The 27439-nt window shown below is 38.7% G+C and overlaps 2 protein-coding genes across 13 annotated transcripts in view; both read right to left on the bottom strand.

Annotated features, from left to right (window-relative positions):
• Positions 1-434: 434 nt before the first annotated feature.
• Positions 435-11422, bottom strand: scn3b (sodium channel, voltage-gated, type III, beta). 2 transcript variants are annotated; one of them, XM_086079701.1, is made up of 6 exons: positions 11116-11422; positions 10702-10958; positions 7615-7793; positions 7299-7527; positions 4586-4724; positions 435-1178 (listed from the first exon to the last, which is right to left on the bottom strand). In XM_086079701.1, exons 2-6 carry the CDS (start codon positions 10760-10762, stop codon positions 1172-1174), a joined length of 615 nt encoding a protein of 204 aa, XP_085935827.1. In that variant the 5' UTR covers positions 10763-10958; positions 11116-11422; the 3' UTR covers positions 435-1171. The 2 variants fall into 2 exon arrangements, with proteins under 2 accessions (XP_085935827.1, XP_085935828.1); XM_086079702.1 differs by having other exon boundaries at positions 10702-10924.
• Positions 11423-14640: 3218 nt separating this feature from the next.
• The window catches only part of LOC147171258 (uncharacterized), a 64448-nt gene continuing 51649 nt past the window's right edge, over positions 14641-27439 (bottom strand). For 6 of the 11 annotated variants that reach the window (XM_086081275.1, XM_086081277.1, XM_086081279.1 and 3 more), the window contains 21 exons: positions 27049-27194; positions 26854-26981; positions 26597-26741; positions 25108-25240; positions 24854-25006; positions 24655-24781; positions 24366-24577; positions 23890-24052; positions 23693-23766; positions 22093-22253; positions 21880-21994; positions 21433-21614; positions 21299-21347; positions 20514-20660; positions 20058-20405; positions 19848-19945; positions 19698-19774; positions 19545-19624; positions 16255-16283; positions 16067-16189; positions 14641-15149 (listed from right to left, as the gene is read on the bottom strand). In XM_086081275.1, coding sequence (XP_085937401.1) covers positions 14958-15149; positions 16067-16189; positions 16255-16283; positions 19545-19624; positions 19698-19774; positions 19848-19945; positions 20058-20405; positions 20514-20660; positions 21299-21347; positions 21433-21614; positions 21880-21994; positions 22093-22253; positions 23693-23766; positions 23890-24052; positions 24366-24577; positions 24655-24781; positions 24854-25006; positions 25108-25240; positions 26597-26741; positions 26854-26981; positions 27049-27194 — 2882 coding nt within the window. In that variant the 3' untranslated portion in view covers positions 14641-14957. The remainder of the gene's footprint in view (positions 15150-16066; positions 16190-16254; positions 16284-19544; positions 19625-19697; positions 19775-19847; positions 19946-20057; positions 20406-20513; positions 20661-21298; positions 21348-21432; positions 21615-21879; positions 21995-22092; positions 22254-23692; positions 23767-23889; positions 24053-24365; positions 24578-24654; positions 24782-24853; positions 25007-25107; positions 25241-26596; positions 26742-26853; positions 26982-27048; positions 27195-27439) is intronic. The other 5 variants (XM_086081284.1, XM_086081278.1, XM_086081276.1 and 2 more) reach the window with 4 other exon arrangements.

The following is a 27439-nucleotide window of genomic DNA, read 5'->3' as shown; positions in this document are numbered from 1 at the left end:
CATAACTCATATTCTAAAATAGTGATAATAATCAGAATGCCCTGTTTAGACTAGTGAGGTCACATATAACACATTATTGTCAAGAAATGTTTAAGGTTGACTTCCACTTTAATTAAGACTCCATTATGGATAAATCATGCTACCAGCCAACGTAGCAACCTTGGCTAACATACACACAAGCTAATGCTAGCTTAGTATTGCTAGCAATGCTATTTTGTTGAAGATCTTCTCTGTGACCATTTGTTGTGACTATGCACATGTCTAAACACCAAAAAAAATCCCGTTTGTTTGGATTCTATGACAGATTGGTCACTCCCAAATTCTAATCTGACTTTGGCATTGCGTCTTGCCAACCGCATCCCAACCCCCCCCCCCCCCCCCCCCCCAGAGGAACACTACAACAGATGTGGAATTTAGTTGAATTTACTCAAAGATTTGCAAAACAGGAGCAGTGTCACATGACATGAATTGCAAAATATGTACAAAATCTTCCAAAGTAGTGATAAAGCCTTGACTGAATGTCGAACAACAGCAACAACCGGCAAAGCAGTGTCTTTAAAATACCTCACCGCTGCGTATGGATTGAAGATTTAGACAGGGAGAAAAGGAGGATGAACTACAACAGAAATACAGCAGGGAAAAGATAATAGTCATATATTTTATATATATATATATATATATATATATATATATATATATATATATATATAGCAGCAATGCACATCATAACAATAAAAAAGCAGTATAATTCATCTTACAAAGGTATTAGCCAATACTAATAAAATCAGGCGCTGTGCACGGTTTATAAAATACAAAAAAATAAAAATAAAAGACAGTACAAGCTATTTAAAAAAAATAAAAAATAAATAAGCTGAGTAACCGCAACAGCAGTAGGATACTGTGTTGACTTGCTTGTATCTGTTTATAAATCATCACAGAGGCACTACACGGTATGAATAAGAGGCCAGGTTCACATGAAGTGCAGCCGCTTTTTACGTGACATTAGACATTTGATCTTCAACTCGTGTTACAACTGAGGGCACTTTTGAGTTTCGCCCAGAAAAAGGTAATAAACTGACATTTGTGGCTCTTCACAGGAAAACGGCATCGCAAGGAGGGAGGGGGGTTTGATTTTCAGGATTGCTGATCTTTATTGTCCCGCCGCGGTCCTTCAATACCTGGCAAAGCAGAACACATTCCTCCCCTCAATAAACAATAAATAGCTGCAACTTGATATCGCTATGGTAATAAGCGGTTTGGAAAATGGATGGATGGATGACTTCTACCATCATCATTAAATGTAGTAGAGAAGAATTGCATATATCTTTACTACTTCATATATATGGCATACTTGCCAGGCACCTTTATATCCTGTACATGTGCACAATGACATTTACTTTTGACATTTTACATTCAAAGACATGCAAATTCAAGAAGCGTTTATCATCTGTGGCGTGTGAATTTCCCCACTGTCTTATTTAAAGTGCTATACAAGTGAACCATTTACCATTTTACAATGAAAATGTTTATTATTATAGATAACCAATTACCATTCACATCTATGGGCAATTTCGTCTCTTTTCAATGAACCAAACATGCATGTTTTGGGAACGTGGGAGGAAGCTGGAGTATACCCATCAGGCAACCACAATAATCAGTATAACAATATATCATATTCGTAGCACGCACACCCCTGTTCAAATGGTGCGACGATTATCTGCATCATTTGCGCAACTGCATGTCATTTGAGAAATGGCATTAAAAAAATAATAATAAATCCTCTGACGATGCATCCATTTGAATATGAGGAACGATTTGGCCGTGCAGCTATTCTTCACAAGGAGTGCGGCTACTAAGTAACCTTTATTGGATCGGTGAGAATTCATTTTACATTTTAAACTAATATCATGATGGCCCAATAAGCACTTTTTGCTGCGGTTAAAAATGAAAATGGAATTCCTGCATTAGAAATAATGAGAAAATGGAGGCTATTCTTGATAAAAAAAAAGGTCATTTTCTCTGCCCCGTGGAAACTTATAAAAGAGACGCCGACTTGAATGTAGCGCTATGTAATTTGTCAGTCGAATGCAATCGTCCCTGAATGGAGTGGCCGGCCTTTTCTAAACAGTTTTAATTACAAATAGAAAAAAAATAATTCTCGCTCAAGATAATCTCTTTATTTTGAAGTCTACTGAATAATGTAACTCATTTCAAGTTAACCATTATTTAAACAACTCTTTTGAATGTTAAGATGACTCTTATTCTTTGGCTAATTATATACGCATGATACTACAGCGTTATAAAACATGTTGATTCTACAAAAATAAATACCACTCGAATAGTGGGATTAAGTGTGGGCTGATTGGTCAAGGCTGCATCCATATTGGGAAGTTCAATAATGACGCAGCCCATTAAAGTGTAAGTCAACCTTAAACATTTCTTGACAATAATATGTTGTATGTGACCTCACTAGTCTGAACATGACATTCGGATTAATATGACATTTGTGGAATATGAGCTCTAAAGCAAAATCCAGCCGTTTTTAACCATCTCTCGTTTTTGCCACTTGCTTGTCGGCTGAAGATGACATCACAGTTGCTCAGAGCTCACCGTTTTTCTGAAGCTGTGCTGTGATTGGTTGCTACCTGAGATTTGAGCAACTGCGATGTCATTTTCACTCGACAGAAAGTGGCAAAATTGATAACAACTGCCGGATTTTGCTGCTTAACTCATATTTCGCAATATTAACCAGAATGCCGTAGAACATACTATTGTCAAAAAATATATATTTTTGTCCGAAAAAAAATGACTTCCCCGTCTCAACTGTAGGAACCGATGAAGTTTACCCATTCGTAAACTTTTAATTACTTTGCACAAAGCATGCCCACCTGTGCATCGGAGATGAGTGGTCAATTAGCTTCTTATGGCTTCATTGCATTTGTAAATGTGAACAGAAACGTTGTGAATTATATGCACAGCCTCCTTTGCACGGTCACTATTCTGGAATAATAGGAAATGCATTGTGCAGTAAATTGTCTGTGCGTCTTAAGAAGCGTCCGACAAAAGCCTTCATTGTCAACAAAAACAGACGCGCGCGCCGCAATTGTTCCGCTTCACACATAAATTGCCTGTTTGGATGCAGTCAGTCTGGATCGACGGGCCCCGTCAACACAATGGCCATCCAGCGGGAGCTGACTACACAAGGTGCCTTTTGGTCTTTGTCAGCGCTGACAGGGTGACGCAAACCCTCGGTCTCTGGCGGAGTGGCGACGGTAAGACGGCGGTTCAAAGAAAAAAGAGCATTCAGTCGAGAGTTATGCGGCGCTCTCAGATGTGTTCCGTGGAAAGACAGGTTACTGTTACACGAGTGTGACAAGCAGATGCGGCGCGGACTCAATTACTTCTCTGTCCATCTGTCGGGCTGCTTTTTCCTCAGCCTTGTCCTGTTTTCTCTCATCTCTTTGCTTGGAAATTCCTCACTGGATAGCGTTTAAGTGTTTGAAATGACTGATGCAATCTGCAGAAAGTCAGGCAACACTTACAACACATATCGTGTTGCACAATAAGGTTTGTGTGGGATACAACCACCTCTATCTAGGTCTGGAGTGGGTCATGTGGACAAAATGTGCTGCTGTTTTGGTTAGCAACAGAGATCCAATTATCTCAGCGGTCAACTCTTATATTAGTGTGTGTGAAAGATAATATAGACGAATATTACTGAGGCTTATTGAGGAGCTGATACATGCAGGAGGAGCAGCATTAAATCCATTAAATTGAAGCAAAATGTGTGGCAGAAAAAGTTTTTAATTTTAATTATGTCATTATTACTTACAGAAGCGTTTTTTTTTTGGGGGGGGAGCTTTGTTTTTTTGTGTGTGTATCTTTTTTTCTGTTTTTTCTTAATAATTATTTTTTTCTGTTTTACTGATTTTTTTTCTGTATTAAAAAAAAATCAGAAAAACAAGAAAAATTATTATTCTGAAAAAACAGCAAGAAAAATTACTCAGAAAATTAGAAAAAAATATTCAGAAAAATAGGGGGACAATTGTTAAAAAAAAACAGGAAAAAATGTTTTTTTATTATTTTTTTATTTTTTACCTCTTAACTCCAAGTGACTTGTTGCAGACTCACTAAAGACGGACACTTTCAGAGGTAAAAAAAATAAAAAAATTAAAAATAAGTTTAAAGTTTTTGGGAATATTTTTTTCCCTTTTTTTCAGTGAAACTGATTTTTTTTTTTTTATAGAAAAACTGAAAAAAAAATATATATATATACAAAAAAAAACAAAGGTTCCCCCAAAAATTTGAGGTTTTTTTTTTATGTGCTCCCGTAATTGCTATATGTTTTTATGAATTACAATATTATAGAGAAAGAAAATTTGGATAAACCAGGACAAAAATAGCTCACAAAATATTTCTTTAAAAAGTGACTTGCCAACTACTGGGCTGACTACAGCATTATCCCGCTGTGTGAAAAAAAGATTGTCTTGTCTACACGAACCATTCCATAACTTGATGGCTGTCAATTACATTTCTATCACTCCTCTCCCACTCACTGCTTTCCATTCATTCCAATGACACTCACCCTGTGTCCTGCACCAACTCGTCAGACTTGGAGATCTTGCGGTAGCAGTAAACCATCTCTATCAACAGCCAGAAGGTCAAAAAGACCAGCAGCAAGTACATCATGATCTCGGAGTAGAGGGCTGTGGTGTCCAGGCTGGCTGCGAGAGCACAAACACAAGCGAGAAGAAAATGTTTTATTCAGTATCTTGCCATTCTTATGGTGTGCACTGCAACCCACAATAAAACTCAGGTTGTCTGTAAACTCACTCCCAGCCATTTTCACTGAAGCAACCCCTTTCGCTCCCAGCTGTTTTACTGCATTTTGACTGATTTTGAAAGGCCCACAGAACATTTTGTTCCATTTCTATAAAAACATGGAACCTACCAAAAGAAAGATTAGAGTCTCCTCTTTCATCAGGAAAAAAAGTATATTTGTATCTGTTTCTGTTTTGCAGCAATTAGCATTGGAATATAGCTACAATTCATCATTATTCACAGAAAACACTGGCAAAAAGAGCTTGTTGCAACATGGCCCTGGTTGATCTCCTATACTCTGCTGCCACCTGCTGGCCGTTTTTTGTAAGAACTTATATTGCTTTAAGCAACCTCTTCAGGTCAGAAGCTGTATCAAAGCCTTATGTATGCTATAGCTTTTAAAAAAATGTGAGAGAGAAGGACAAAGTATTAAAAAGCATATTTATATGTTTTTGGGTTTGAATGAGTTAATGTAATGTAATGGTAATAAATACAAGAGATGTATCAAAAATTCTGCCTTCACATAACTTTGTTATTTATCTTTGTATTAAATATGTTAACTAAAATTATTGATTTTAAAAAGCGGATTTTTTTTTAACGTCTTGTGTCACTTGTGCTACAAATAAAACAACCTGTGAAGTTAAAGGTTACTAAGGTAATCTTTTAAGGATCTCAACTTTCGATTATTGTACTGGTAAAATTGATTTAAAAAAAAACAAACTCCACAAGTGAGCCTTTAAAGAGTGAAATAAGATTAATTCTGTGAAATCACAGTGGGTTTCATGATTTAAACTGCAAATAAAACACATAACTGCTTGGATTTGTCTCATTAAATCATCAACTCATTCAAATTCAAACTCGCTCCGGTGAATAAGGCCGCACAGTAGGTGGTGGATACAAGGTGCCAAATTCCAGAAAGCGATGTGAATGTGCAACCTCGGCAAATAGAGCCTATTATTGTAATATAATCGCTTACATGGCAAAGTACACACACACGTTTGCGACGGGCTATATAATCCATTTGACAACATTGAACATCATTACTGGAACATAATACCGCACTATCGTGTACAGAACACGGGGGGATTCTTTGTGACATTTGATAGCACAGAAGTGGGACATGAAGGGGAAAAAAAGCCTCGTACAGGCAAAAAGACGCTTCGTCTCTGTGGGCACAACAAACACATTTGCCTCCACTGTTACGCAACGACTAATTACTTACAGTACATACTAAACGTAAGCAATGGAGGCTGGTGTCTTATTTGGCTGTGCAGGTTTCACCTTCACGTTAACGTTTGTGTTGTAAACGTATGGCCTGATGGGAAGCCTTCAAATGCAAGTCGAAGGAGCAGGAAACCGAATACTTTACCCCTTGTGAAAAGGAAAGCGGACAAAACAAAACACACAATTAATACTTTAGGTTGCGGCGGCGGGGAAAGGAGCGGTATTTGGGTCAGGCCTTCGCACGAATGCTCCTTGAAAACGAATGAAATATTGTGAAATGTAATGTGTTGGATGAGCAACGTGTATGACACAAAAAAAGGTGAGCACGCTGCTCACAAAATATAGATTTGTGATGAGATGAGTTTGTTTTTTTGGATGATCAGATTTAGATGAAGAAAAAAAAGCAATAGAAAAATTGGTTTCATGTATGGGACAGAAAGAGATTTAGCTAAATATGATGTATAGATTTACTTTTTTTACCCCAACAAAGTGGGGAAAGCCAAAGGCGAGAGCTGATGAGGTCATATGTTTATTTATTTTCATTCTCGCTTCAGAATGAAATGGTTGACTCCCCGACAGGGTTATAGGTACGGTAATAGTTTGGGGGTTTTCATCACGGTTAATTTTTATTTTGACTTTTGATGTGTGTTTTTTTTAAAGTGCAGTTAGTTTTAATTAGTGTTTACAGAATGTTTGTTGGATTTTTTTTTTTAATGCTTTGTTTTAGTTGAGTTTTTATTCGTTTTATTTAAATATATGGAATATTTCTTTAGTGCAAAATAAATGTAAAAAAAGTCACTAAGTATTACATTAGTATACACTAAGTATTGCTTAATAAAGTAAAGTATACAAAAATTCTCAAACAACTGATCTTGGTTCTTCTGGAGCCATGGATGTATAGCAATAACAAAATAAATACATTTAAATGAACCCGAAAGCTTATGTATGATATTAATGGACAAATATGAAAACAAAGGAGATTTTCGCTCTAATTATAGTACGTAAGATGGAGTTTCAGTTAGGAAACGTATTAAGAGTAACTGTATTTCAGTCACAAAAGTCAACACGAAATAAAAATGAACTATAATAAAAAATCCCAAACTATCATAAGCCTGCTGCACGCTGCGTGAAAGTTTAGTGGCGTCACACAATCTTAACATCTGAATACCAGTCGTACAACCAACCCATTAATCTGAACTCGTGCCATGCCATGTTTCGGGGGGGGATGAAGGTTTCGTAATTGAACCGCGCACCTTCCTCTTTCACTTTCAGCGTGATGTTCTTGAAGATGTAAGCTGACGGAGTGAAGGAGTCAAACTCGAACTGGCGGAGCACGTGGCACTCGTAGACGCCGCTGTCGTTGTAGGTGACGTTCACGATGCTGATGGAGAGGTCTTGCAGGTCCTGGCTGCCGTCCCACACCAGGCGGCCCTTGAATGGTCCATCCACCTCCATGGGGAAGTCCCCCTCGTACTTGTATATCTAGAGAAGCGAAACAGGCGAGCTGCTCGTTATACGGCCATCATTTTAGCAAAAAATAAATAAAAATACTGGGGGGAGCAAACTTACGAGGGTTTTGTCAGGTGTGACGTCTTCTTCCACCTTGGTCATGTAGTACCAGTCCACATGGGTCTTGGCTTTAACCTCCTCACGTTTCATACAAGAGATGCACGTCAACTTCATCATCTTTCCCAGAACCGCTTCCGTCCCTGAGGGGATGTCCACGCATACCGGCTGGCTCAGTTGAACTGGAATACGAAGAGAGCGCACGGTTAGCTTAGCCGCTAACACGCACAAAAAAACAAAAAAAAAGCACAGGGAGAGAAAACAAATGAATTGCAACTCAACAGTCATGCGGAAAATAGTTTGCAGTGGCAAGGGAGGGGATGTAAAGCCAGAGAAAATAAAATTGATCAACAGCACACATCATTCAGGATTTACAAATAAAACAATTTAACATAATACACATTTGTGATTTAGTAGCCACCCATTTATCTCATGTAAATTTATTTTGAGCTATGTCCTCATTAGGTAGTTGGGTAACTGGCTGTTCGCCAGTCAATCACAGTGCAAATGTAGACAAACTAGGGATGTCTTTTTGCCTCCCTGAGGTACTGGATTTTGAGTATTTTGAATATGTCCATATCAAGTTCTGATGTAATACATCAGAAATACATTAAAAAACAAAGAAAGTGCATCGATTATTTTAATTCAATAGAACATATGATTTTGAACAGATAAACTCTTCTTTCTTCCTATTCTTGTTTTTCTTTTTACTATTTTATACTTGTAATGCGTTTTCTTCCTGTTTATATGTTCAATAAAACCAAACCCAAAAACAAAACAAAAAAAGTATCCCAAACATTATGTAGCAAAAAGCCTGGAGCAGAAGTGGTTCAAACCAGGTCAACAGAATCTTTTTATAGCATAACACCAGTGCAGCACAAAATAAGGATGCAAACAAGTACTGCAATTTCTGGCGTTTAAGAATGAAGAAAAGAAAATGAAATAGAATGTCAAAATCTGTTCTTTTAAACCCGATACCAATCGTCTCAAAAACAATCGCTAAAATGAAAATCAGATCAGATCAATTCTATATACAACCATTCACACGTTTTTGTAAAAATAAATGTACCTATACTGTAATGATTTTGTGATTTCATAATCAAATAAAATAGCGCAAAAAAAAGCATAAGGATGTCCCAATCCCGATCATGTGATCGGAAATATTGTTGATCACGTAATTTTCAGCTGATCGCAAACTGGGGACAAAGATGTTTATTTTATTTTATTTTTATTTTTTTTAAGGACAACAAAGCAACAAAATAACCCAGAGGTACACAGATATAGCCAAAAGAAAAAATATATATATACAGCATGCAATTTAGGGGAAACAAATAAACACAGCCAGTAGGGGAACGTTCTGGAAGTTGTCGTGGGAAGCGAACGTGAAGCTCGTGCCATGTAACAACAAATATTTGAATGTGGAAAGCGCAGACTTGCAATGTGCGCAAATGGAAAAAAATTGAGCTAGGTTTAACACAACTAATTTAATACAGAACCTGAAAAAATAGTTTTGCTCATATAATTATGGGGGGGGGGGGGTAATTGTATGCACTTTTCTCCCTCTCCTTACATTGCACATTACACATCTTTTATTGTTGAAATAAAATGAACAGCAAAACTACACGATTTCTGTTGAATTTCAACGATTTATTAATAAAATACAGTAACATAACATTCAGGTCCAGTCTAGCCTATGATCGATTTCTTGCAGCCCTTCAGTCTACACTGAATCCAATTTGGAGCAAATGGCAAAGCTCAGTAGGCATTAACGTGACATCCACTCAATTTTACAGCTCTGTGAGCACCGGGAAGCGGCTTGACTCTCTACTTCATCACAAACCCGAGCTCATCCAGGCCAGTAGGCACTAATGATGGCCTCGGTCTATTAGTATTTGCTTTAAGGGTGGAGGACAATAGTAGGAAGGTATAGGAGGAGGAAAATAAACGTGACAGTCAAATTATCGGAGGCTGAATCAAGTGAACAGGATGCATAGGGAAGAATAAAAGGGACTCTCAAGATAAAGATGGATGTCTTCGAAAGGGAAGCGTGACAGCAGCAGCCTCTGCGAGTTGGCCACATGGATGTCTCTAGCGTGATTGGGTGCAGTTCTCTTATATAACCCAAAGGCAGACTGTGACAACATTGATTCCATCATTGCATATGCAGCGTATTGGGGAACGAGTGCACAGAAAGGGGGTCAATTAAACAGGGGAAATGAATGGGATTAGTCTGAAGAAGTCATTCTCTGGATAAACACGGTTCATGTCAAGTCCTCTATTAGATTTTAATTGTCGTTGGATTATAGGAAATCTACATTGCGGATTTCCACATATGGGGTGGGGTAAAGGCCAAACAGCACTCGAGCATAATTTAGTTAAGCTTGAGTTTTGAAGACATCTTTGTCATTTTCCTTGACACGTGCATCTTAACGACGGTAAGGCAGGAGATCGGTATGGATGAGCTTGCACAAACGATCTGAGCCCCACTGAGAACTGAGTGCTTCATGATGCGTCTAATGTCGGCGGGCTTTTTGTCTGATGCTCGCTAATGGTCACATGGTTGAAAATTCAAAGTGATAACGCTACTGTACCTTGTCATGTTTGGGTTCTGTTTTTCCTTGGGTGTCTCCCATGGTCTTGTTAAGTGTAATCCTGCCCTTCCTCGTGTCAACCAATCAGTGCCCTCAGCCACTTGTGTTTTGCCCCAGCTGTGTCTTGTTGTGTCATTAGTGTGTGTGTGTGTGCGTGTGTGTATTTAGTCTCCCGTCTCCCCTGTGTCTGCGTCGGTTCATTGTCGTTTTCCTCCCGTCATGCTGCCAGTTTTGGCCTTGTTGTCCTCCCCACAAAAATTTGTCGATATTGTAAATTGTTGTATGGAGAAGATTGCAAGTCTGTCACTTATAAGCTTCAAAATAATACCTCACGTAATATTTTCTACACCGCAAACTACTTGGTAGAGAAGAATGCTAAAAACAAAATTCAAGCCTGGAAGGGTGTGTTTACTAGTGGAGCTGCACTATTAATCTACACATACAGTAAACCCAACTAATTAAGCATAATAATGACTTATTGGTGTACTATTATACTTACCCAAGCAAACCAAAAGGACTACAATGTGCAGATGAACTCTGGATGGAGTTTGCATATTCATCTCTCTCTATAGTTGCTGCTGCTGTAGATGATGGCTTTTTGGCGGGAGAACTTCCACACTTATTGGGGTCAGGAGTTCACTGTCCCCTCCGGAGGCTTCAGGACCGAGGACAGCGCCTCTCCTCGGAGAGGGTGCGCGCGCAGCTCACTTCCGTCCTCGACTCTGACAATCACAACCTTCAACTTGATGGCAGGAACTACAGAAATAATACACATTGAAACGTGATTTTGAAATGAAGCTGGGACTTTAGTTATCTATGCAACCAAGATTTAAACACATGGACTAACTCGAGCGAACTAATAACTTCATCATTTCCCTCCTCTCGCCGACATCATGAGTTGAAATGTGCTCACCTGACGCGTTCATTCGGTCGACATTTTCCCAAAAACAAACAGCGACGAGGCGGTGGGGAGAAAAGCGAAGGACCTGTGGATTCTCGCTGAGATTTGTACTCCACTCAACAACAAAAAAAAAACGACGCCGCTTCCGTCTTGTCAGCCCTCGAATAACAGCAACGACGCTTTAAGTTGTTTAAAGTCTAATTGCGCCATTTAAGGATGAATTGTGACATTTGCCTGCCTGCCTGTCTCTCTCCCTCACTCCCTTTTGTTTTCCAGTAGTCGCTGCCTTAATGGGACTCACGCGCATGCGCGAGACTTCCACCTCCGCTAATATGCACACTTTTGTGTTGCCTTTTTAAGTCAGCTGTTTGCATGAGCAGGCATAACCGTTACACAACAGTAGGGTGGGATATTTTCACAAAATATACCACATTAAATGGGCGCGTTAAAACGGCATTCAAGCGATGATTTTTATTGACTCTCCAAGCATGACGTCACCTGGTTGATAATATAAAGTACCGATAGTGTCCGGATTCAGGCACTTAGACATCATGAAAAATGTAGTAGAATATTGAAACTCTGAGGAGATATAAGTGGGCAAACATTTGCACACATATAAGTACAATGACACGTCTCTTAAAATGTGTTTCCTTCTTTTGATACCATTTTCTATCATTGGTTGTTTGTGATTTAGGCATGTCCCAGTCCCAGTATGTGTACTATAAGTGGTTAAATAAAATGCTTTACAGTATATGGTTTTATTGTCCAAAAGTTATTTCAATCATGAATTATCAATTTTTAAAATCCCATTGAACATTTTGCATGCCCCTGAAATTGTGTAAAAGCCTAATGCAAAAAATATATATAAAATCCGGGGAGCTACATGATTTTTTAGCGCCGCTCAGTTTTCCTCAGTTCTTACCGTCACAGTTATTTGCATTTTACAGTTTCAGCTTTGTGATATTGCAATACACCTTCTTTATAGGCATGTTTTCCCATTTATAGTCGAGTAACTAAATGCACTATTTGTGTAAGTGTGATTGAATTTAATCGCATGTGTGCAGGTGTGAAAATGAGAGAAAATGGTTATTTGTCTATAATGTGTGGATCCTGCGTCTCACCTTGCCAGATGGAATGAGCTCCAGCTCACCCCTAACCTTCAACAAGATAGGGTGAATAGAAAATGGACGAATCAATGCCTAATGGACATTTATGTACAAAATTACAGCATTTCTTTTATCCTGAATGATTCAGACAGCAGATGTGGATTACAGTGTTTAATGTAATAATCTGTGACACAACACAAATGAAGGGGAAGATGAAGCGTCGGTGAAATATACTCAGGAGCCACGATGTCAGACAGGCATTGTTAATCTGTCAGATAATAGTGTGAAATGATGACTGGATTAGAAGCGGATCAGGAACAAATATTGAGAATGGGCACAACTCGTGTTTCTATTTCTATCCCTCATCTCGAAGAGGGGAGAAAGTAGTCCTCAGGTTAAATCAGCAGCACGCTGAGAATCTGACGAGCGTCCTAAATAAGGCAGGCCTGCTTTCAGCCCTATCCTGGAGATAAGGAAACCATAGCAACAGTGATGCGGCGCCATGGTGACCAGAAGAGGCCTGGTTGGTGACAGCGCACACACTGGGAGGGTTCAAACGTCACCTAGCGCTCGGCAAGTATTCCGTGAAGATAGCAGGGTTGCGTTAGTTTTATTGGAACAAGGAACTTGAGCAACAAGTGCTTTAATGTGAAATTTGAAAAGGAGGCCACGTGCACTTAAGTCGGTTCGAGTGCATGCGCAAGATGCACCGTAAGGGAGCAGATTTCCAGGGATTTGGCAGGATTTCAAGATTAGAACATGACGACGAAACACTGCCATGGATGAAACACGTCGGATGGAGATTGGCATTTAAATCTGCTGCGCAGCTGGGAATGCTGGGAATGTAGATCGTTAAGCACAGACTTGAGGAGAAAGCAGGCGGGGTTTTAATCATCATTAGAACAGCAACCACATCGGTTCCATCTTGATTTCTCGATAACACGACAGTGCTAACAACAAGAGAAGTGTCCAGGCTGGTCCACTAATATTAATACAGACCAATAATATGCACGAGGTGATTGGGGTTCACAATAGCAGTTTGGGGAGTCAATGATTTCAGTTGAGGAGCAATGTTCTAATTTTTTGTTGTTGTAGGTTTTGATTTAACATAAATATGATCATATAAAATGAAAAAAATGGTTTTGATTTGTATATAATCAAATTAAATAAATTAAATAAAAAATTGAATTAAAATTAAAAAAAAAATAATAATCCAAATTTTCTTCACAATTATTATTTTTTTGCCTAAAAAATTAGAACGTTATTCTTTTAAAATGAGATTTTGCCGCGCTCAAAACATTAAGAGGGGTCTGCAAAAATGGTCTGTTGAAATTACTTCATTATGATTTTGATTATGACTATATCTGAAAACATTGGGGCCAGGGTCACACTTACCAACTGTCTAGGGCCCAGAGATTTCTAGGGGTCCCAAAACGTCTCATAAAAACGAATTAATTAGGTTTTCTTTGATTTAAAGCAATTCATATTGTTGTAGTCATACTTCACACATAAAAACGTTAAAAAAATGCTTAATCTTTCATGATTGCTTTTAATGTTGAATTGTATCACTTCTTTCTGTATACTTGTCAACTTTGGGACGACGGGGAGGGCGGGGGTAGGGGTGGGGGGCTTTTCCCACCGACAGACCGATGATCATCCAGCGATTATTATCGGTCGTTGTGGGAATGTGTGAAAGGAATGCATGGCGACTTCTGCCGATGCGCGTGATGCGGGTATTAAAGTGGTCAAAATGGTCAACTAAAAGAAATGTTGATGAATGCTTTTATCAATTACAACAGAACCTCTTAGAATGATTCGCATGTTTGCGAATCCTTGAGAAGGATTTTTTTCCCCCCTCATAACTCAGGGAATACGGAGATTTTCTCAAATTCAACTTTTTAATTGATGATCCTTGCAGAGCATGGATGTGGATGAGCGGCTTTGACTTGATAAATCCCAAAACATAACACTGTAACAAAAGACTATTTCTATGCGCAGTACTCATTCATGAGCGCTAGCATCTAAAAATAGCTTTTGTGTGTCTGAATAAATGGAGCAAGCATAATTATAATACTGTACAACGAAAGCTTTACACGCGCACTAAGCTCCGGGCCAGCTAAGTGTGGACGTGTGATGCAATGCTGATGCAAACACCTCAGTGGCACATTGCAACTAATCTGATTGATAAGACGCGCACACACAGCTGTAGGGTAAAGCCAGTTTCCACTCAGGGGAGATTTGGCACGGTGCGCCGAACATACACGGATAGTATAAGTGAAGACTGGCTCGGTCTGACCTTGTGATTTGGCACATAGACACCTTTGTTCTATTATGAGAAGCCGTCCTGGGAACACACGCCACCAGAAGAGCAAAATATACTGTGCTCGCTTGGATAACATATCGGTGTCAATGAGGTCAGGACAGGGCTCCGTTTGTATTCAGTTGAAGTTTATTGTCTTAGAGTAAACTAATGAACAGCCTATTTGAACAAAAGCATTCAAAAGTGAGGTGGTAGCGGCAATGCTAATAAATAAGTGTTTATTTTGCATGTAGTGTATTTTCAAATTGATCTCTATGTTGTAGCATGTGTGGACCCTGTGCAATCTGCTAGTCCAGAAGCGTGTCAAAGTTTCAACTCGGAAGCCCCTGTTGTGCTGAAATGTGACTCTCAAGGTCACTCTTACCAAGACCTCTGTCTCCGCTGGTTGCTGGCCTCGACTGTGGCCAGCTGGAATACCGCAGGAGGAATCACAAACGTTCCGTGCCAGCACAGCTCTCCGCCGGCGCGTGCGTCCCGGCGCTAGACATAGTGCCTCGTTGCCGCTGCCCGATGTGTTCCAATGTGATTTGGAGCTCATCGAGGCGCTGACATATGTAGCGTCTCTGCAAATCCAGCAGGATTGCTCCATTACGACTCAGGCTTGGTGGATCTGCCCTCTGCTGCCATGGGAAACACCACACAGTGTGTGTTACTAACAGTGTTGGGAACGTTACTTTGAAAGTGTAATTCGTTATAGTTACTCATTACTTGCTTGAAAAAGTAGTTATTAATTGAATTACTTCATAATAAAAGTAACTCGTTACCAGCAAATTAAGTATTTTTACTACTCTTTAAAAAATTGTTTTACATCAAATAATTTTTACTTTTTTATATTATTATTATTATTATTATTATATTTTTATACAAGGAATTCAAATTATGTCCAGAATTTATAGGGTGTTTTCATTTATTTTTGTGAATAATTATGTCACACAAATGCCTTAACATATAAAATTATTATTATTATTATTATTATTATTATTATTATTATTATTATTATTATTATTATTATTATTATTAATTAATTAAATTTGAAATGGTGATGCATGTTCTACCACTGCCAATTACTACGGCAATCATAATAATAATAAAAAATAAAAATAAATACTGGATATATGGTGATTTGTGGCACATATGTCATCTATAGGTCATTTGTAGACAGTCGCTCCAGGATTTCACGGTCAATAAACATATGCTTAAAAACATTTCGACAAAGAGTTTGAATTTGTCTTTTTTTTAAAAACTTTGCTCCCTTCCCTTCTACTAAAAAAATAACATTGGCTTCAAATATCGGTTATCGGCCTCCTTCATTGCTAATAATCTGTGTCGACCCTGAAAAATCTATATTGGTCCATCTCTAACATCCGATGACGTTCAATAAAAGAGCTCTAAAAAGAAGGTCATGAAAATACAATATTCAAGACCACTGTCATATTGAAACATAATAAAGCGCTATATAAAAAGCAGTGTACATTAAGCCACATTTACATAGAGTATGCTGTGTGTATGCACACTGTGCAATCATCCATCTTCTTACCACAGCCTGGTTGTCTTCTTCCTCCTTTTTCATCATGCTCACATGAGCTCTTCTCTGCAGCTGCTTGCTAAGCTCCAAGAATGCCTCGTTCAAGCGATCTATCTCCTCTTCCACACAGGACACCTTGAAAAGAGCTACTTTTAATGGGCTTAGAGAAAGAAGATCACTTTTGTTAGTAATATACATACCTCCATTGAAGTCCCGCATTCGGGTGCAACTGCAAAAATAGGCGCAAAAACGCAATGTGAAGGCTTAACACTGATTTACATTTAATTTAAACATGTTTAATATGATAATTGTTTATCGCAATGGGTGAAAAAAATTTTTTTCACAGATTGTAACTGAATAATGGTGTCATTAATATCATGAACTCTGCGTTTGCTGTGCAACATATCGGGCCATTCTCCTGGAACCAGAACACTTTAGGCTGAAGCGAGCGATCATTTCCTCCCCCGAACATCCAATGGGGTCACACCTCCATTTACATTTGCAAATGGCGTGTTTATTTGTTTGAAAAACTCCATTATCATTATTCAATGCGGGGGATTTCCAGGTTGTGCATTCATGTGCAAAGGTGGTTAACCAAATCTATTTCAGCGCTCAAAGATAAAAGAATCCTCGTCCAAGAAACATGGCAAGAAAATAACAAGTTTTGAACTTATGTTATGTATTACACAAATCCATAATTCCTTATTCTCTCACACTTCTCCTCTTTGGAGTTGTGGATGAGCTGGAGCCAGTCCCTGCTGGCGGTAAGCACCCTGGAGTTGAAGCAGGTCACATATAGATAAACAACAATTCACACTCACATTCTTCAATCAACCATAATGCATGTTTTTGGAATTGAAGAGGATTACCCGAAGGAATCCAGCACAGAGAACATGCATAAAACTAATTATAACACATACACCTTTTCACACTGCACTTTGCAAGGCACAGGGCACTGCAAGTCATTCAAAGCCCCTAAATTGTCCATAGATATGAATGTGCGGCAAGACCTCTGCTCTGTCATGGCTGGTTCTCAACTTTTACAATATATCTCCGCTTTACTCTTCCGTCTTTTAAGGTCAAAGCGCTGGTTCTTTTCTCTCTCTCTCTCTCTCTCTCTCTCTCTCTCTCTCTCTCTCTCTCTCTCTCTCTCTCTCTCTCTCTCTCTCTCTCTCTCTCTCTCTCTCTCTCTCTCTCTCTCTCTCTCTCTCTCTCTCTCTCTCTCTCTCTCTCTCTCTCTCTCTCTCTCTCTCTCTCTCAGAGGAATTAATAAGTTGAAGCATCAGGCAAGCAAACAAACAAGCTGGAATGGACTCTAGCTCACGTGAAACCCAATGAGGATAAAGTCTTTTAAGCAAACGTGCAAAGCTAGTGAATGTTGATTTCTCGTCAAGGTTTGTGCTGAACATAGCCAAACACTTGCAAACGTTTGCCCCTCAGTGGGATACGGTTGACATTTTTCATTTTTTATTATTTAAGTAAGTGCTATGTAACCCATTTGCTCCCAAAAACGTATAAATATGTTCTATTTTAAATATGACCATGCTCCCAAAGACGTATTTATACGTTTGTTTTCATTTGTAATATTTTTTTTATGCTAGAGCATACAAAAGGCTTTAATGAAGCCTCCGAACTGAAGAGAATGGTTGAAGCAATGGTAGTTATTACAAAAACGGCCACCAGTTGGCAGCGGAGTATATGAGATCAACAAGGGACATGTTGCAAAGAGCTCTTTTCCCCACTGTTTTAAACAAATTTGTGAATAATGATGAACATTTGCTATATTCTAATGCTAATTGCTGCAAAACGGAAACAGATAGAACTATATTTTTTTTCATGATGAAAGAAGAGACATGTTTCTATAGCAATAGAACACAATATTCTGTGGGGCCTTACAAAATCAGTCAAAATCCAGTAAAATAGCCGTGAGTGAAGGGGGTTGCTTCAGTGAAAATGGCTGGGAGTGAATGAGTTAAAAGTTGTATGCATCATTTTATAACGACAATAAAAGACATATTTGTTAACTTAAAATGGTCGAAATCAACCATGGAAGTCTTGATTTCAACCAGTAGGGAAACATTAATAATTTATAAGGAATTATTTATTTTGCCCTTTAGTGTGCTTCACCCAGCCAATGCATATTTTGCTTTACTTTGCTCTCGAAAACATGTCAGCCATATTGCACTGCAGGCTTAATAATTAATTCATTTTTCATTTCATCCATGCTTGTTAGGGCTTTTTTGTATCCCTTTCCGTCAGATGTACATTGTTTCATGGGCCATGGTCCATGGTCCATGTACTTCAATACAGAACCAACTGATTTCCGTTGATAAACTATATGAATATGAAATATTTATATGTTTATCACTGACTCTGTGTACATGTGTGTATGTGTCACTTGGTGAATGGTGACGTTGTAATAAATTGCCCAGTGATTGCACTGCAAATCAATTTCCCGGCGGGTACAATTAAGGTATCCATTAGAAACTAATGCAGCTGAAAAGTTGACACTACTGCCTGCTGTGAGCATTCTAGAAGCCCAAAGGCGTGGAGGCGGAGGACAAGACGCTGGGGTTTGTTTGACTAATTGCAGCAGGCCAATTTCATGCTGATGAAAACAGTTTTAGTAAATCAACATCCTGTTTGAAACTCCTAATTGCTGCACTTCATTCATTATGTTGTGATCATATATTCTGTTTTCAAAGATGAAGAGGACAAGTGAGCCCGAGTAAGCAAATACAGTATATAACAATCATCTTTAAAAGCAACACTAAGCAACTTTCAGTTTATTTTGATTATGGCGGCGCCATATGGACAAACGCGGTAATGTTATGACTAAAGGAAAACCACATAGCGTTCCTACCATCTTCCTCAAAGTTATTTAGTGTCAGTAAAAATGATACAGACCTCCTCAGGCCATGGCAAAGGTGACATTCAACTAGTTTTGAGCCGATGTTTCATCAGAAGACTTATGAAAATATTTTATTGAGGTTGAAAAGTTCATTAGTGCTCTTTAAGGCCTGAACCCAGCGAAAAGTGTGTGGTTTGTGCACCACTGGTGGTAAAGGGGCTCCCTCTAGTGGTATGTGGAAGTATCATTTAATTAAATGTTCAAAATTGTGCATATTACAGCGATTTTAACTTATTTTTTTTAAATCAAGTACATTGCCTCTATCAAGTAATGTTAAATTAACTTTTAAGTACAATACATTTGCATTTAATATTTAAGAAATATTTGTTTTAAAACATCCATACATTTCAACTGTATAATTATTTGAGTGCAGCTAAAATGTTAAAAGTGCACGTTACAATGGAATACAAAATACATTTTAGAAAAAAACAACAGAACTGTTAACGTGGTCATAATAGCCTCAAGAGCTAAAGTAATTATTTAATTATTTAATTATTATTATTATTTTTTTTTTTAAAGTTTATATCGATTATTTCCCTCCACTCTGCACTACAATTGCTTTTGTATGTAGGCTCTTACCTGTCTGAGTCTCCTCAGTTGTACTTTGTGAGAGATTTGCAAAGAGCTGCTCTAACATAGAATGCCTGTACTTTTCCAGTCTGAAAGGGAAAAACTCTTCATGTTATTTCTGCACTTCGTAATAACTCGACTCAACTTTTTTTTGTTGCTCACCTTGCGTCTAATAGATGCTCAGTGAAGTGCGCTCCTTTGGGAACTCTGATGTTGATAAATTCCTCACTCAGTGCACCCTGGGGCCAGAGAGATTCAATCAAATGATGCTACATGAATATCAGCCATGACAATGAAAGGCCAACTACGCACCTCTGCTGCATTCTGTTTGAAAGACACGCTGAATAGTTGGAGACTCAAAGCTGAGATAGCATCATGAAGCACCTGCATGAAGCCCCGGGCATTGTTTCCTGGATTAAAAATATACTGAATCAGAAAATGAGGCACAAGTACAAGAAGAAATAAATAGAAAATGTGGTTAAATTGGTTCCAAAGAGGAAATTTCAGACACCACGGCGTTACCTTTACAATCACCTGACGCTATGTGAGCCATAGATTGAAGAATGGTGGCGACAAAATGTCCCACGTGCTCTAGCTTAGCCTCGGACAGATAAAGAACTTGATGGCTGGCGTCAAAATAAAAGTCCCCCCTGAAATGTGCCAGCAGGTTGTTATCAGAGCACGGTGGCAAAAGTGGGAGAGACTTGGCCAGCATCAGGAGCACAGAGGAGGGGAACAAGAGGCTTTTCTCAAGCAGCTCCATCACCCGGCAGCCAAATAAGAAAACAGCGGAGTGCTGAGGCGAGAGGCTGTCCAGCGCGGTTGGAATGAGGTGCACTTCAGGGTTCTCTTGGGAAGAATTACAGATCACTGTGGGAACACGGGAAAACATAGTTTATTTGGGGTTGTTGTGAACTGTTTGGTTGGCTTTAGTGATCTTAACAGGGGGATGTTTTTTTATTTTTCGTGTTTGTTTACCATTGGGGAGAGGCAGACTGGGATCAGCCAGGGTGAGATTCTGAAGGGATTGATGGATCTCTTGCAGGGTCTTATACAATGGAGATATGCTGACTAGCTTGGATAAATCCACATCACTGAGAAATGGAGCAGTCCTCTGTGAATGGACTAAGAGGAAGAAAGAAATGTTGGTCAGGAATTTACAGTAATAGAATCTAAAAACAAAAACTAAGCATTAAAGCACACAAAGCACTGCCATAACAATTACACAAACAGAAAAGACAAATCTCACATTCTGCCACTTAATATTTATTTTTTCTTCGTATTTTCTAAAAATATTTAAATTTGTGTGTAAAGCTTTTACACTTGTATTTTTATAATTGGGGTTCAGTGATGCCTTGAAAATTGTAAATCAAAGTAAAAAAAGAAAAAGAAAAAAAGAAATTGTCCGAGTGGAGGTTTATGCATTAAATAAATAAATAATCTATATCTCACTGTATTAATTTGTATTTTTCAATAAAAAAATTCTAAGGTCAAAGGGGGAAAAGTGATTTATTCTGATTTCTAAACCTTTTCTCCTATTGGATATATTAGAAATACTGTAGTCATTTTCAGGGTCAAACAATCAAATGCTTCATTAACTGTGCTTTGTGGAACTAAATTAAAAACTTTTTGAGAGTACACTGCAGTTTCCCACTCGTTGCGACTAATTATGTTTCTCACACAATATTACAACACAAAATGACTAGCATTTTAAATGTCAACGAAATACAACTAATCAATTACTTTGAAGGTTTGTTCCTTACTTGCATTTTGGGGAAGTGCTTCTGTTTGGGTCAAATCAATCGACTGAACCTAGAGATGAACATTTGGAATGAATACTTTCATAAATGAATTTAGTGAAGTTATATGGTACCAACTGAACTAAGGGATATTGTACCAGAGTAGTATTGTTGTCACTAGTCTGAGCTTGTTGTTCACGTTCCATGGCATCAGGAGGCTGGCTATGGATGTGTGAAAGAAAGGGCTGATCCTGGGTCTGCCAAGTCTCTTGATTCATCTTACACAAAAGTGCTTCCACAGATCTGAGAACAGTTTCCAGTAATGCTGGGGATTCGCCAACTGGGCAATAATAGTAAAAAAATAAAAATAAAAATAATTACATACTTAATAATAATAATTGACGGTAGTAAATGGATGGATGGAATAATAATAATAATAATAATAATAATAATAATAATAATAATAATAATAATAATAATAATCAACTGTTTAGTAAGATGAACAATATGGCATTGTAAAATAAAAATAAAAAATATTCATGAAAATACAGTATAATACATTTTTCATGATTAGAGGTCAAATCAGAGTACTGGAATTTTTTTACCTTCATCATTAATCTTTTGAACAGTCTCATATGGTTTATCCCTCGCAGAATTCTGGGATGCCAGCAGTTGTTTTAGGACATTCAGCTTTTTACCGTCCATTTTCTCAAATACATTCTTAAAGAAAATACACAAGTTATAATTTCAGAACACCAGATAATGCATTGTAAATGTATATGAAAGTGTTTTTCAAGAGACATATGATGCAATCTCACCTGTAGCGTGTCAACCTGTTGATTAATGTTCCGGTAAAACTCCTGCGTATCTTTGCGATGTCGCGCCAGCTGCGAGGCCACATGAAGGTTTTGATCCTCCAGTTTGTCGTACAACGTCTTCACATTGAACTCCTCTAAATCGCAGCACGCTGATACAATTCCTACATAGGAACAGCGCTTATCGTTACTCAAAGTCACATTATCTGTGACTCCATAATAACTCTCAAGTTAGACAGCACAAGACGGTACATGTAATGAATGTTAACTACCACAATTAAAATCACAGCGGGTAACTGAAAGATGGAAATACTACTGCAGTTCAATGTGATAACGGCCGTTTTGTTCTTTATCATCAATCAAAAAGGGGAAAGCTCTTAAACACTGCCTGGTCACGCTCTATGGACTTTTAATGCAGGCAGTAGACACTAAAATGTGCTATTAAGCTACATGAATAATACAAAAGACCACAGTTAGGAGACTTGAAGCTTTCGCACATAGTAGATACGAGGTTACTGAACTGATACTGTCTTGGGGCCTTCATTACGTTTGTTGTTGTTGTTGCCATGCTAGTGAGCATCTATAGTTAAAGGGGGAGTTTGCAATCCCCCCCCCCCCCCCCAAAAAAAGTTTCCAGCCTCACCTTGAAAACAAATACATATTGCTGCTATCTTCATACAGCAGATAGGCTAACTCTTTATGTGACTAACAAGGTGCTGTTCAATTCCTAGGGATCAACACGGCAGAGACTCGAGGGCGGCAGGGATTAGTCAAGTGAGGCTACGTTCAAATTAAAATCTTGTTAGCAGTTTTAGCTTTGCAAACTCCCCCTTTAAGAATACAATTAGAGAACACATAACAAAACTAAATAAGTCAAAAAAATGGCTTATAAAGCTGATTAAAAAAAAAAAATTTAAAAAGGAAAAGAAGAAAGGCTTATATGGCATGAATAAATAAAAGAAGCCCAATCAGACATCTTGTTTTAAATGGGACAGTCAGTTTTTAGTCTAATTGTCCCGGTATCCCCGTTTTTTTGTGTTTTTTTTTTAGTCCAGTCAACAAGCCAATTGTTTGTGCCAAGTATATGTCAATCACACAGTTGTCATAGCGATTCATGCGTGTTTTCATCAGAACTACTTCCTGCTTACATGTCTAAGAATCATGGGAAATGTAGTCCTTCTAGCATAACGCTGCAGTTGCCACTTGCCAGTCAGACCTAACTCAAGCTGAGCTTTTCTTGCGGCATATTTCCAATGGTATAATGCGGGACCAGCGTGAGGTAAACGGCACATTACACATTACTCTAGAATTGATTTTCAGTGAAATTGTAGTGTCTTGGTTCTTAAATTTGAGAAATCTGGTCACTGTAGAATAGATAGTAGATTACTTCTCGGTCGATATGTTTCACATATTATCTAAGCGAGGCCTTAGCAGCATAAATCATAAGATGTGTTTTTATAGGATAATAATGTTTCACATTGTTCAGAGACGGTTACAAATGCGGTCTGTGTGCCAATATTTGTCACAAATTTATCTTCAAGTTCCATTAACCAACTCAGCATACAACACATTCCGCCTACACTCATTTAAAAAATGAGCTTACCGCCTTTAGAGATAGCGGACTCCTCAGCCTCGGCTCCCTCTCCTACACCCCTACTGCCTGGAGAGCCACATAAGCTACGGGAAACACAAATGAAAACCATAATAATAGGGAATTAAACGCTTTCGTACATGTTTTTGTAGTGGTTAAAAGAGGCAGAGACAGGGTTTTGACAATGTAATTATCCCTGCATACTGTACCTGTCTCCACTGCATGGACACTCCAAAGGACGTGGGGGGTCTCCAAGGCTGCGCCAACTGGGCTTTGTCCTCCAATGGGAGACCAGTTTGGCATTGCCAGGCCAGAGAACCACAAGTACTGTGGTCACGGCCACCACGACCACTAAAAGCAGACTCAGGAGGCCTGAACACAGTTAGCATTGCATCACTTTATAGAGCCAGCAACAAGAGCTGTCTCCAAAAAAGTTTAGAAGATTTTAAGGCCAATTTCTCTTAAATATTGTCCAAAAATATGTCTGAATCATGATTTACTATCTATCTAGAGTATCCATCTACTCCCACCATAAAAAATAAAGAAATGTTTATGAATTAATTAAATATTCCTGAAATGGCAGATTTTTGGTAGCAGCTCTTACTTCAATACATTGCACAAGTGACTGGACACCCCTTTGTTCTATTTACGTGACTAAATGAAGCACAAACAGCAGGATGCTGACCTGCAATCGATGCCCAATCTGGTAGAAGGTTTAGTTGGTGGTGCTTGATGACTCCATGCCTGACAAGCTTTGATGGGGTCATAGCCTGAAAGGCCGAGGCCCGCGGGTCACAATGTGTCCCATCCTCACTCACCACTACCACTAAACTCCAATCTGGGACAGCGCTGTCCAGGAATGCATATTTCCCCGTTTCCAAAAAAGCATGGGCAAACCTGACAGGAGATCAAACAGAATATTCCCCTAAAAGTTTAAAAACTGCACTTGGGAAGTTATTCCTGCAGGGCCTCACCAGGTGTTATTCAGATTGGACTGCTTGATAAGTGTTTGCACACGTCTGAAGACCCCAAAATCCCAGCTGGGGTTACTGTTGAACAAGTGGTCTTTCTCATAGAATGGGAAGTGGCTGAGACTGCGATCTTATTGGTGCAAAATGAGTAGTAGTCAACACACAAAAAAAACCTAACACACAATGAAAGTGGATCGTGTACCTGTGTGGTTAATGGTTAGATGGAAAATTAGCATGTCACCAGTCGACAGACAGGCAAGTGGGTTTGGGATACGGGGAAGGACAGGCAAGTCCTCCTCATGACCTCCTGTGGTTCTACTCTTTCTCCGCGTGGGAGCGAAGACATCTACTGATTCTGAGAAGAGATCAATCAAATCAGTCTCAGAAAAAAATGGGTATCATAAAAAAAAGATGTTACATTGAGAAAAGCTTATTGATATCAGAAAGTAAAATCACCAGAAAGAAACATTTCAACGTCCTCTATTTGTTTGGGAATCCAACCAAACACTCCTTGAGAGTCAAACTGAACCAAATGGATTTTGCCAATATTCTTTGCACGGGGCTCTGGTCCTAAAACATCCATTAAAGTCTGGAAAAAAACAAATCAATGATCTAGTGAGAACAACAACTGCAAGACTGAATACGAACATCATGAAGTGAAGAAAAACTAATAAACTTTCGCTTATAAAAGTGACCGGACGTCGTCTTGTTTGTGTGTCTTGAAAATTGTAAAAAGCAAGGACAGCTTTGAAACATAAAAATCCAATTACAGTAAATTAATATTTTCATTGTGAGCAGATTGGCCAGCTGTGAGTTTTTTTTAAAATGTTTTATTCAAAGACTGAACAGCCACAAAATCCACACAGACACCCTTAAATCAAAACTGTCTAACCCACAAATCCAAAGTAAATTCAAGGTTACACTATCAAACACAAAGGTCCACTACGTAATACAATATATTATATTACCATAAAGGATGCAATTAACAAATGTATGTGTCAATCAGTAAATTGTACCAAGGCCAACCTGGTAAAACATTAAAAGCATAGGGGCACAAGGAATGTTATTCAATAGTAAAAAAATAAATAAATAAATAAATAAAAAGTATCCACAAAAACTAAAAAGTACACAAAGCCAAAACCAATTTACCTAACAACTTGTGAATGGGTAGCATATGTGCTAAGCAAGTACCCATTCCTTTTTGGTGAGGATCCAAATAAAAGTGTATATAAATTTTAAAAAATTAAAATCCACTTTTCCCTGTTGCATTTGCAGTAAGTCGAAATAGTGCAGTGGCCAAGTGGTGGAATTGCCCTTGCCAACAAAACATGCCAAAAGGTAATATGGTGCAACATTACTTGGAAGCGGTCACTCACTCACTCATGGGAAGCATATTTTTACACCTCTTTCATATTAGTCACGTGCAACTCCTCGAAAGACAATTGTTTCATTTGCCCACAACGCTCGCTAGATTTTGTTGATAATGGTTAATGAGTGAGTGTTATCATTAAACATGCACAATTCGCATGAGCGGGAATAACAGACTCCTTTGCCTGTTTTGGTGAAAGAGATGGATTAGTGAATTAATTGTTGACTGAAAACTAATATGATTCAATATTTATTGAGCGACAGTATACACGTGCCCTAGCATGCTAACTCTGGAGTCAGGCCAAGGCAGCAGAGCTTCAGTCTACTTCCCAGCCTCCATATTTTATCAGTAGAAAGCCTTGACAGAACGCGAGAAGCGTGAGCAATCCCACCTGAATATGATGAGCTGGGAGGGAGCGTATTGACATCTGTGGTAAACCGTTTCAGGGAAATTGGTTTAGCACTTTTTGCCTAATCCTTCTGACACACACACATGGACGCACGCACAAACTTTCACAAGCATTCCATCCTTGGTAATTACAGCATTATCCTCACAAGGGGTAGCTTAAAGTCTTACTTGGGCCCAGACTGTACTGCCTTTTTCGTTGATGCTGAGGAGCAAATGTCCATCTGGAGAGAAATGGGCCGAGAGTTGAGGCATTTTGGAGAGGCAGGAAGTGTCACACAGCTCCTCGGCAGACACGTATCGCTGGCAGTGGCAGCTGGGGAATCAGGATAAGGTAGCAGCAGCATTTACAACATTATCATGTTAAGAAGCAGTTTACAGACTATGGAGTCAAATAAAAACAAATGAAAAGCAAGAGTGATATTCACATGCCCATCTCCACATCCAGATTCCCTCTATGCGGTCCACAGGTTACATTACAAGAGTATAAGGAAGGTGATACACACTCTCTGGATGCCGCCAGCCTAACCTGCCCTGGAGCGCACCTCTTATACAGCTAAAACACAAACACACATGAATATATATGGCTTGCTTTCAGTATCTGTAATAGGAATACTACTGACCTCAGGCTGGCAGTCCAGCGCACTGTCAGAAGTAGAGCTTTTGAAGTCCAACTCGTTATAAAAAATGAAACCAGTTCTGCACAAGCATGCACCATCTGAGCGCTGAAAAGAGCGATTTTTGCCAGTGCAGGTACAAGAAGAAGAACCTACACAAATGTGACATATTGTCTATTGGACGGTTGCAACAATAAATGATACAGGCAAAAGTATTGGAACACAACTTGTTATCAGGTACCTTTATTGCAGTGCTTATCTAAAAAATAAAATAAAATATTAAGGAAAGAGAAAATACCATAACCACCAACTTTCTGCCGAGTATCATTTGTCTATTTAATTGTTGTAAGTACACTTTTGCAGATGAGCTAATGCTCCACGCGCACTCTCTGACAAT

The sequence above is a fragment of the Leptonotus elevatus genome, chromosome 7 (assembly GCF_054856555.1).
Source record: "Leptonotus elevatus isolate MCC_2025b chromosome 7, RoL_Lele_1.0, whole genome shotgun sequence".
In the NCBI taxonomy this organism is placed as follows: Eukaryota; Metazoa; Chordata; class Actinopteri; order Syngnathiformes; family Syngnathidae; genus Leptonotus; species Leptonotus elevatus.
This window is presented reverse-complemented; position numbering and strand designations above follow the sequence as displayed.